This window comes from Colobus angolensis, unplaced genomic scaffold, assembly GCF_000951035.1.
Source record: "Colobus angolensis palliatus isolate OR3802 unplaced genomic scaffold, Cang.pa_1.0 Scaffold170, whole genome shotgun sequence".
Lineage (NCBI taxonomy): Eukaryota > Metazoa > Chordata > Mammalia > Primates > Cercopithecidae > Colobus > Colobus angolensis.
The window spans coordinates 2,276,883-2,289,257 of NW_012114822.1; the positions used below are offsets into that span (position 1 = coordinate 2,276,883).

Sequence of the window (12,375 nt, forward strand, 5' to 3'; positions counted from 1 at the left end):
AATCAGTTTAAAAAAAAAAGGGCAGGTTATCACAGCCACATAACATTCTGCAGAATTAACTATTCGTAGCATAAGTCTTCTGCTGTCACACTTAATATTCCTCTATTTTTCCAAAGCCAAAAAATAAAACAAGAAAAAAGTCAAGGTCCTTTACAGAGAAATGAGTCAACCCGTAAATTCAGCTCCCTCGTAGGAGCTTTTGTCAGCTGAGCTGACAATTAACTGAAAGAACAGCCCATCCCAAGGGAAAGGGCGCTGCACGGCTTCACCCATCAGCTGTGCCACCTCCTGCTGCCTCCACCCTTCAGAACATACGCTCCTCTACCTAGATTTCAGTATGAGTGATAGCTGACGGAAAACAATCCACGTTTTCCCATCTAAATCCTCAATTTTGCATTTCACCAGTCAGAGAAAGGGATGCATTTTCCTCTCTGTAATCTGAACTATAGCAGCCTCTGGCCTCCAAGGGAGTATGTGGACTGAGGTCCACAAAGAAAATAAGGAACAACTTCTCATTTTTTCTTTTAATCTCATCCTCTATAAAAATTCTTTATTGGATGCTTCAAAATGTATCTAATACACTAGTGAGGTGCAACATGTAAATAATTCAGAGGTAAATAAATACGTGACAGTTGAAGGGTTATGTGAAAAGTTTCAAAAAGTTTTGAAGCCACTGATTGAAATAATCTACCAACTAAATTCCCAATACTGCTACATCCAGCTTTGTAAGACTCTTCAGGCCACTGATTCTAATTCACTAAGCAATTTCTGGTTTCAAATAGAATGTCAAATCATAATTAAAATAAACTGCCACAAGACACAGCTCCATGGGAAAAAATAAAATAAATAAGCTGCCAATTCCACAGGAAATGTAATATTGAAAAATACATACTTATTATGGGTTGGGTTACCTTTATAAATAAACTAGAACTAATGTGTATAATAATTTGGTATCAAATCTGTGTTTCAGGGAATACTAAGAAATACACTGAGTTTTTAAATAATTCATAATCAAGTTCCAACTTATTAAATGGCTTCCAAATTATATGATACTATTTTGCTGAAAGAGTAACAATCTATGATTAAGACTACTTTTCAGCATATCTACTTCATTTTCATGTCTAAAAATGTCTGAAATAGTTAATAAATAACTGGTTAAACAGCAGGCCTCTAAACTAGCAAACGTTTGTCAAAGCAAAAACATTCTATCTGAGGGGAAAATGTAATTCATGCAAATGATCAAAACATAGAAACCTTCAAAGAATTTTACAATCAGTTGAGACAAGGTAACAAAGCTGGAAGGTTCCAGTGAGTATTTCAATCTAACCTGTGATAAGGAAAGAGACTTTTATCCACATAACCTCCCACAATGGAAAACAAAAGCATTCTGAATTAGGAAGTAGTTAGCGCCAAAGAATCTTTAAAAATAAGGCTCAACAGGTAGCACTATCTTCTTTCTGTTTTTTAACAGAACTGAGTGTCCAATAAGGGTAGGGCGCTACATTTGCTTTAACTTGGACATCAACGTTGAGCCAGGCACAAAAATGGATTTACACCAACTTGACAAAACCAGTAACCCCAGTATTTGAATTAAAGGAATATAACTCCCAAACTGACAGATGTATACCCAATTCTCATCACCACACTAAACGGGTATTACCTTAAATTGAAATATTCAGATTTCAAAATGAAAAAGATGACAAAGCAATCCACGCCTAACAGAAAGACTCCTAGATTAAAAATTACCAAAAAAGGAAACACCATGCAGGATGAACTTTTTTCATTCTACTTTATAAATCTACTTTCTAATTGGATAACAAATACATAATCTACTGTACAGCCTTTAGTCTTAATAAAAATTCTTAGCATTAAGCAAACTTTCTTCATTAGAAAGGAAGAAAAGCTGTTTCACTCATACGAAGCCTGCCCTTTCCAACTCTACAGAAATTCACATTGTCAAGACACTACACATTCTGTGGAACACTGGGACTGTATATTTAATTCATGAAGACATAAGAACTAATGTTTAACTGGCATGCAGGCAGGGTTAACCACTAAATGCAAGACACTAAAATGCAAGAAAACAGACAGAAACTCATGCTACTTTAGTTAACTCAACGTGCATATTTCGTATCTTTCAATGCAAGCCAAGCAGATCAGAAACAGATCAAAAAACATGTTGGTTGGTTTCTGTCAAATCCAGATTAAATAATCTCATTTACAATTTCCTAGATCAGTATTTAAATTTAAAGCTAATATAAAGTAGGACTACGTGAAACAACCTAAAAAATGTGCCCTTAAAATAATTATACCCTTAAAAAAAGAAACTTATCTACCTCATTAGTGTTCCAGCGGTGCCTCTCTTTTGGTAAACTTGAACATTTCGGCAGACATTCAAGCAGCTTTTTCGGTAAAAAGATTTTTACATGACTACTATTGCTGTTCCCATGATCATCTATAAAGAAGAAAACAATAAATTCAGAGAAAATAATAGATAAAATCACCTTTAAAGTACACTGGCAAAGTCAGAAATAGCTCAGTTTAGTCAATGTGAGACCAAGAGCATCAGAGGCCCCACTATTCCTCTTAGTTAATAACACTCATTTACGCATTTATCAGATAGATGGCAGCAGGAATCTGGTCAAGAGGTTTTAAAATAGGATCAGGCTTCTGCTCCATGACATGTGAGTGAACAGGGAAAATCCCAGCAGCTGCCCATAACCGAGAGTTATTTTTAAAGGTTCTTTATCCATGTTTCGATGAAGCACATAAAAATTATAAAATTAACTTCACGAAATCCAAAAATCTTTTATTAAGCAGTTGAAAACATGTTAAGTTTCTTAGGTAAGAAGAATTATAGTAATATATGACTATTTTGTTCATAAATACTACTTCATCCCCTAGAATATAAATGAGATTTATCCTTTCAAAAGCAAATCACTAATCTTATAAATATAAGGGATTTAAGCCTGCAGTTAGCTACTCAGGTAATACAGAAGCTGGCCTTTCTAGGTCTGAACATAAAAAATCATTTTAATTAACTTGATTTACATATACATATCTACATAATTAATGTAGTTCATCAAAATGTAACCCTTCTAAATGAGTTAGAGAAAAAATAATTACTTTCAGACTGGATAGTATGTCTGAGTACCTAATACTCAGTCTACCTGATGCTTTCTAGAAGAGATCATTTCTTTTATATAACATTGATTTCACCCATTTATTTGCTTACGTATCATTTATTTTTTCACTCCTATAACAAAGTTCCTTTGCCTGGCTCAAAATTTCTCACAAGCTTTGGCACATTTAGGTCAAAGTTACAAATTATTCATTTCAGGCTTTTTATGCTAAATAAGATCCCCAATATACAAAGGGTACACATAACTAGGTACTAGGAGCAACACATTAAAACATGAAACACTTAATTTGCTCCAGTAAGTCACAGTCGAAACAACTTTTCCTGATATAGTAAGGTTTTATAACACTGAACTCAGAGTCAGGAGTCCAAGATCTGGCCCAGTTCTGCTACTTTCTAATTGTGTGACCTTGGGTAAGTTACTTAACAGTTTCAGTTTTCCCAAATCAACAAGATTAAATTATCTCTAAATCTTCTCCAGACACAAATCCCTATAAAATTTACTGTCACTAAATAACTTAACATGCCTTACAATTAAGCAACCTTACATAAGTACACAGGCATTGCTTAATGATCTTAAAAATGAAATACAACAATATCTTTTTCCAGTTATTTACTATAGCTTTGCTCAGTACAGTCTATTTTTTTTGAACAGGTGAAAAACATCAAAAAATAAAAAATATTTTCTAAGGTCACAAAATCCTCTCCAAACATTTTTCATCTGATTAACACATTTCTTCTCAAGGAAAAGATCTTAAAAGGAAAATATTGGGCATAGAAATAAAGTCTAAAAAATTTACTACATCATATAGAAAGATTTTATAGAGATGAACTTAAGAGAGTCTTAGCGTACTAAATCTTTTTTGGTCCATGAACTACATAACCAATTGAATTATAATACCCGTCCTCTATTTCTATAAGCAGTATAAAAACTTTAAAAACCTAAAAACTGACTGCTTTTAAGAATCTTGAATTTTAATTTAATAGGAAAATAAGAATAAACTTTTCAAAAATCTTCCTGTGAAACCAAAAGGAAACTGTTCAACTAAAAGAAAGTTCATAGAAAGTTCTCTATTAATTACACACTATAAAACCTTGGTAATTTTATGTGCTTATGCATGCTCCCTGCACTTCATCCTCCCCAGGGAGGTACCATGGGCCATAAAACTTTAAAGCAGAGAATACCAAATCACATGAGCCTTTACCTCCCTTCTCTCTTCCCCTAAAGCAGTTTTATTCCCATTTTTTAAAATCCCCCATGATATGTACAATTCTGAAAGTAGAGGTGAAATTCTAAAATCTATACTCAATTCAAATATTCAACATTTACAGGTACCTTTTATGAAAACGGCACTATACTAGTTGCTCAATGGATAGGCTTGCTCTGAATTGTATATGAACAGTCATATCTCTGAGAAAGCTATCAGCTTGAAGTACAATTCTGAACACTTACGAGCGGAATATCAAACCCCAGCTTCTACGTGTGTGATCACAATCTGATGTTAATTTTCTGTTCTTTTAGCCTTTTTGAGGAACCCAGTTACTGTCTGGTATATAAAGAGTGTGTGTGTGCACGCACGTGTGTGTGTGTGTGTGTGTGTGTGTGTGTGGTGGTGCTTATGTAATAAAGGTACTCTTCTCAACAGCACAATTAACTGCTATAGAAAAGGCTTCAGTCTTCCACTCTGATACCAAATCAGGCAGTGGTAAATGTGACCAAAGAGCAAAGGGGCAGGGCTGTGTAAGCACTCTCTCAATCTAGTTTCTAAACATTACACTTTACATGGAGTGTGGCCACAGAGTCAAAAGAAAAAGGAATATGACTGGCCAATGGGTTCCCCTTAATCCGTTTTTAAAGTGTACCATTTCCAGAATTTTAGGTTCATGCTGAATATAAACTGGATGTTCTCAAGAAACATAACAATGGATAAGTTTTCCTACTACATTATAAGGATTGCAAGTTTAATACTGAGAAAATAATTACTAGAATTTCAAATAGGCAAAATATTAAAACTCATTATTTTAAAATTTCAGTGTTTCTACAGGTGAAGTAGGATAAAGAGAAACCTTGATTTTACACTGGAAAAGAACTGTTTACATGGCTATACTGCATAAAAATCTGTTTTTAAATCAAAACCTACTTTTAGTCTTTTGGGGATAACTAAAAACGATAAAATAACTAAGTACATGTGCCAGCTTTTAAATCCTAATAATAGTATCTTGAGTGGATAGTAAAATGAAGGTGTATACTGGTTTCAACTGCATCATTCAGTACTGAAAACAAATAGTTAAACTTTGACACTGAAAAGTGGGAGTGTCAACCAAATGACAGCAAAACGTTTCATTATCATTATCTAACAAAACATACGTGTATAATATTAGACTTTACAAAATAATTTTCTAACGTACTTCACAATAAAAAAATAACTAGTGAGGCTCTTGAAACTGACAGATGATTTGCTTGGCTGACAGCTGTAATTCTAGAGAATGAACCATCCTTTCTAGTCAACCTACAAGGTGTAGTATAACATAACTAAAACTTCCCAAAATGAAAAAAAATGTTCATTCACTTAGGCAGAAAGCAGAATTATGTTTTCATGTTTTGTTTCAAAAAAATGAGATTCACATCACCAAATCCTTTACTTTACAAATCTTTCTTAAATTCAAAGAAATGTATTTGACCTTTTCCTTTGAAAATTCTGTGACTTCTGCCAAGGCAAATTATAACTATATTAACTAACCTAGAAATGATACATTCATTTTACTTTGATTCATAATAAAAAAATAATGTTGGTTCTATGAATAATAAAGAACACTGTTACTCAACCAAGTTGATTACGATTAATCTTTCAAACTCTAGACCAAACAGTGCATCAAATTGCTAAATCTTATTGGGAATATCTTTGATCAACAATATGGAGTAGTAAAATCAAAAGGAAGCTCTACAATTTTTTGTTTAGCTCTAATTATTATGTGCTTAGATTTAATTAGTAGGATAGGAACTGACTGAGGAAAACATAAACATATATTGTTATATTCAAGTCAGCATAATGCTCACAGCAGCAAATACTGCCATTACTAACCTAAGACCTTCAAATCACCATATATCCAAAATACATATTAATTAAGCACTATGTGCCAAACATTGATCTGATTTTGCATTATTCTTTTCCAAAGTCTCCAAAGTGAATTAAACCCAATAGTAATTCTCCAAAAGATTTGTAAAAGGTTAAAGAAACAGAAACTAACAGCTTTTTAAGTAGAAAAATATAATTAGTTTTGCTATTTAACAATCCTCTTCCTGTTCTTAGAGTTGTGTGATGATCAAATATTACCGCTTCTATTTTTAGGTAGCCCAGATTTACCTTTTTCCTACTGATCATATTACAAAATCTTGGGTCCAGGCTTAGATCAAATCATAACTCAGGTTCAATAAACTTCTCACTGTTTTATCTACATTTACATTTTCAATCTAAAAATATGTAGGAGGGGACAGATAAAGTGAGGGCACAGAAGCCCTGTAAGCCATCAATGAGACATTCTCTCCTCCTCTAATTCATTCAATTTCAACTGGAAGTACATGTGATTAAGTAAATCTCTTTTCCATTATCTATTAGGGAGTAAACATCCGTGGGACTCTACTGTGTATCAGGCATCCAGAAAGGATCCTACATTGCACTCTTTCATTTAATCCTCACAATAAAACACAAGGGCTTAATTACTCCCATTTTACAGAGGAGGAATGTGAGGCTCAGATTAATTTGCCCAAGATCCACAGCTACTGAGTGGCTCAACTGGGATTCAAAAATGACCTGTGGCTTTTCCCACGATACCACACTGCTCCTACTCTAAGTCACCTGGTATTGGACACTAGAATTATAGAAGTGTTGTGTTAGTATCAAACATTTGTAAAGTGCTTTGAGTTCTCCGTGTGATTAAATCTTTTGCTGTTTTTAATCTCCACAGAAACTTTATGAGGAGAGCATTCTTTTTGCTACCCCAGAAGGATTAAGTAACTCATCTAAGATCACACAGCAGTTAAGTGCAGAACCCAGGTCTTCTGAGTCCGGGCTGAAGGCTGTTTCCACTGCACTAGACGATAATTACTGTCACTGCCAAGCCCACCCCTTCCTGTAAGTCAAAAGCTTTTTCAAATCCTACCTTCTATAGGTGGCACGGTGTTGAGAACACAGTAGGTGCTAGTTCCGCAGAATACACTTTGGGAAACGCTCTAAGGAAACAGAAAATAAAATGTAAAACTAATCTTCCAAAAAGATATAATCTGGCTCTTCTGTGATATTCCTACCAAGATGCAAAACCTGAATCTAATCATGAGGAAACATCAGACAAATCCAAATCAAGGAACATTCCACAAAATGACTGGCCTGCAATCCTCAAGAGTGTCAAGGTCATGAAAGTCAAAAAGGACTGAAAACTCTTCTGTATTAAGAAACTGAAGAGACAAGCAGTTATGACCCAAGGTTCTGATTAGATATTTTTCTACAAAGGCCATTGCTGGATCAACTGGCAAAACAGCAACAGGACTTTAGGACTGGACAGTAGGAATTTCTCAGTGTTAACTTCCTGGTTGTGATGACTGTTCTTGCGGTTATGGAGGAGAATGTTCTTGTTTGTAGGAAATACATGATCAAGTATTCGAGTGATGGAACTTATCGGCAACTTATCCTCAAATGGCTCAGGGGGAAACCGTTCTTTGCACTGCGAGCTTAAGGCTGTTTCAAAATTTAAGATACATATGTGAGAAAAGGTCTACGCTGATGAACACGCATAACTTGTGTAATTTGTTTAAATGGGAAGTACGTGTGCTGTACATAGAGGAAATTTTTGTTAAAAACCAATGTCACATTCATTTTGAAGCTCAGTCAACACCAACAACATTATTAATCATTTCCCAACAATAAACCCAACACCCGACTCACCCAAAAAAAATGTGCTGAATGCCAACTAGTATTATGGCATGGGAAGTGACGTCAAGGGGAATTCCGTTAATAAGAAAGAAACAAGGTCTCTGGCTCTCAGGCTGCTTCACTCAGATAAAACTAAATATTTCACATAAAACCTACACAATGGTAACTTTAAAAAAAAAGAAAGAAAAATTTTTTAATCTTGACAGCCAATTATTTTCAATCCTAAAAATATCTTTTTTGTTTGGTTGCAGTATTAAATAAAATTTTAGATTATTCATCCTACATTTTAAACCACATACTTATACACTTAGAAAACCAAAGATAGTTTACAAGTTCAACAACCACCCTCAACATTTTATATTTAAAAGCTACCAGGCATGGTGGCTTGTGCCCGTAGTCTCAGCTACTCAGGAGGTTGTGGTAGGAAGATGGCTTGAGCCCAGGACTTTCAAGGCTGCAGTGAACCATGATAGCACCACTACACTCCAGCTCCAGCCTGGGCAACAGAGCAAGGCCTCATCTTTAAAAATAATAATAAACAAATAAATTAATTAATTTGGTGGCTCACACCTGTAATCCCAACACTTTGGGGGGCCAAGGTGGGTGGATTACTTGAGCTTAGGAGTTAAAGACCAGCCTGGATAACGTGGCAAAACCTCACCTCTACCAAAAATACAAAAATTAGCCAGGCATGGTGGCACACACCTATGGTCCCAGATACCTGGGGGAGGAGCTGAGGTAGGAGGATTGCTGGAACCTAGGAAATTGAGGCTGCAGTGAGCCATGATCACACCACTGCACTCCAGCCTGGATGACAGAGTGAAACCCTGTCTCAAAAAATTAATTAATTAAAATAAAATAAAATATAAAGAGTTCAGTTCTACCACTTACTAGCTGTCCTTAGGAAAGTAATTCAATCTCTCTGTATTACCTCATCCAAAAAGGAAGAGTGGATACTTCTCTCTCCTATCTCTCAGGCAGGAGGAGGATTAGATAACACATACCCAAGTGCTTTCAATTCAAAGACACCACTCAAATACAAAACTCTATTGTTACCATGGTTAATGAGGATGAGCTTAATATTAACATTTTCTTTTTTTTTTTTTTAATATTAACATTTTCTAAGAACAAACAGGACTGCCTGAGTTATTTATTTGTTGTTGGATTTCTTTGTTTTGCCCAGATTGGAGTGTAGTGACAGGATCTCAGCTCACTGCAACCTCTGCCTCCCAGGTTCAGGTGACTCTCCTGCCTCAGCCTCCTGAGTAGCTGGGACTACAAGTGTCTGCCACCACGTCTGGCTAATTTTTGTATTTTTAATAGAGATGGGGTTTCACCATATTGGAAAAGCTGGTCTCGAACTCCTGACCTCAAATGATCTGCCGTCCTCAGCCTCCCAAAATGCTGGGATTACAGGCATGAGCCGCCATGCTTGAGTTTTTTATGCCAAAAAATGTTGCAATCTGACTAAAGTTGACTTTCACGAATTTTTTACTTTCCTTTCCCTTATGTCCATGATCAAGTGCTTCAGAAGTCAAATTGTTTTCAGGGTCCATATAAATACAGTCTTTCTCTACAATATGACTCCTAGCTACCCGGATAACCACGAGCTCCTTAATTCTTTCTCTACTATTTCTGTAAAATTCTTGTTCTAGGACTGTTTCCCTCTCCAATTTAACCAATAGTAGTACACTGAGCTGGGCACAGTGGTTCACGCCTGTAATCCCAGCTACTTGGGAGACTGAGGTGGGAGGATCACTTGAGCCAGGAATTTGAGCCTGAAGTGAGCCATGACCGTGCTATTGCACTCTAGCTTGGGTGACAAGAGACCCTGTCTCTTGTCAGGGTCTCTTGTCACCCAAAACAAAAAAACAAAAAAAAAAAACAAAAACAAGAACAAAAACAAAAACAAAAGTAGTTAACTATGATAACATCAACAGCTATGTCTAAGGATTCACCCTATAAACTAGATAAGGCTCGGAATTCATGTATCCTTTGGAAAATTCAACATTACTTTCTACTCATGACTGTGAGCATGGAATTATCGTACATTAGGAAAAGTGGTTCATGGGAAGATCTCCAATAGGGGAAAAGTCAGCAGTACACTGACTTCTTGTAACATCTGCAAGAGTCGCCAGTAACAGCCCACTAATCACATGAATGTAATATCTCATTTTAACTTAGTTTCTGAATTAAAACTTGAAATTTTACGATGTTAAAAATAATGTCTTACATTCAAGGCTTAACATTTCCTGGCTTCCTATTATCAAAAACTGACGGTATAACATTACCATTTGAGATAGCTTAACAATGGTCTTAGGTGAAAAGTGTTTAAAAATCACTTTGGTTCAGTGGGACACACTAATGAATAGCTTCATACAAAAGGATTTTTCTGTAATCCCAGCACTTTGGGAGGCCGAGAGGGGCGGATCACGAGGTCAGGAGATCGAGACCATCCTAGCTAATACAGTGAAACCCCGTCTCTATTAAAAATACAAAAAAAAAATTAGCCAGGCAAGGTGGCGGGTGACTGTAGTCCCAGCTACTCAGGAGGCTGAGGCAGGAGAATGGCAAGAACCCGGGAGGCGGAGCTTGCAGTGAGCCGAGATCACGCCACCGCACTCCAGCCTGGGCAATAGAGCAAGACTCCGTCTCAAAAAAAAAAAAAAAAAAGGATTTTTACATCCAACTTCAAAGTCTGACAATAAGTAAAACAGTGACAGAATATTTGAAATAACAGGAAGAACTGGGCACTAAAATAACATATGACACAGAAATATCATAGACAAAAACCAATCATGCTTTCTCCACAGCACTGCATAATAGTCTCCATAGTTAACTAGGAAAGCAACAAAAGTTAAAACTGAAATCAAGTCATTCTATCTTCGAAAACCATAGGTTCTCAAAACAAATAAGCCAAAGTACAAAAAACTTTCATGATAAGAAAGGGCTACCTTGTACTAGACATCCCTGTGCCAGACACTGGGCCAGGAATTTTCACAGGACCACTTTGTGTTTTGATCTCCCTCTAGGCGCCTGTCTGCAATACTGGGGCAGCTCTGCCATAGAAGGAGGCAGGCTGGTCTTAAGTACCTGCAGAGCCGCGGTGGTGGTGTTCCAGTCCACTGCTCACTGCTAAGAAGTCTGGGAAAATCAGTGAGCCACTCTGTCCACAGGACAACACAGTGGAATGGAAAATCACAAGCTTTCAAGCCAGATTTGGGTTCAAGTCCCTCCTCAGAAGCAGGTCTTCAAGCACCTCCCCCGCTGACTCTGCACTTCAACTCAGACCCCTCACCCTTCAGGAAGCCTCTCGCCCACAGGGTACCTTAGGAGTAGCCTGTCTTTTCCTCTCATGGAACACATCCTTCTTTATGGCAGCTCCTTCCATTTGTTCTACAACAATTAAAGGAGCACTTAACATGTACCAGACACTGTTCAGGAGCTAGGAGACAGCACTGAACAGGACAGACAAGGGTCTTGTCCTCTTGGAGATATATTCTAGTGGGGGGAAGGCAGATGGTAAATGGGACACTCTCCAATAGGGGTAAATTCCTAAAAAGGAAATGAAATGGAATGGGTGCATTACTGTAAAAATTTGGTAGAATGTTTTTCATTGTTTCTGAATGTATAGCCATGGTGGAGTGGAAGGAATACCTGGAGCATCAAGAAATCTGGATTCCATCATTAACCAAATCAATGATTCTCAGCCTTAGCCAGTCATCTAGTGAGATCTCCAAAACTCAGATGCCCAGACCAATCACGTCCAAATGTCTGGGGATGGGACCCAGGCCTCGGTATTTTTTTAAAGGTCCCCAAGTGATCCCAAGATGTATCCAAGGTTGGCAACCACTGAAATAAACTTGTATGACACTGGGCAACTCTCTGACTTTCCCAGTTTTCTCAAGAGTCAATTTTGGGTAGTTGACCTTGAGCAGAATTTCTCCAAATGTAATGTGCATGCGGGTTATCCTAGGATCTTCTTTCAATGCAGGTTCTGATTCACAGGTCTAAGGGAGGCCTGAGAATCTGCCTCTAACAAGCCCCCAGGTGATGCCCATGCTGCAGTGAATGGCCACACCTTGAGTATCAGAAACCCGATGATCAACCTAAAAGATCGGGAATTAGATAAATGATCTATAAAAGATCCTTCCAGTCCTAACATTCCTCAACTGCATAATTCCACTAATTCCTAGAAGATTAAAAAAGTACTTTCGGCCGGGCGCGGTGGCTCAAGCCTGTAATCCCAGCACTTTGGGAGGCCGAGACGGGCGGATCACGAGGTCAGGAGATCGAGACCATCCTGGC

General features: G+C 37.0%; 1 protein-coding gene across 1 annotated transcript in view; it reads right to left on the bottom strand.

Moving 5' to 3' along the window:
• The window catches only part of CAMTA1 (calmodulin binding transcription activator 1), a 938,433-nt gene extending 930,504 nt beyond the window's left edge, over nucleotides 1-7,929 (bottom strand). The window contains exons 1-3 of the mRNA XM_011938305.1: nucleotides 7,894-7,929; nucleotides 7,301-7,370; nucleotides 2,337-2,455 (exon numbers count right to left, since the gene is read on the bottom strand). Coding sequence (XP_011793695.1) covers nucleotides 2,337-2,455; nucleotides 7,301-7,370; nucleotides 7,894-7,929 — 225 coding nt within the window. The remainder of the gene's footprint in view (nucleotides 1-2,336; nucleotides 2,456-7,300; nucleotides 7,371-7,893) is intronic.
• Between the last annotated feature and the right edge of the window lie 4,446 nt (nucleotides 7,930-12,375).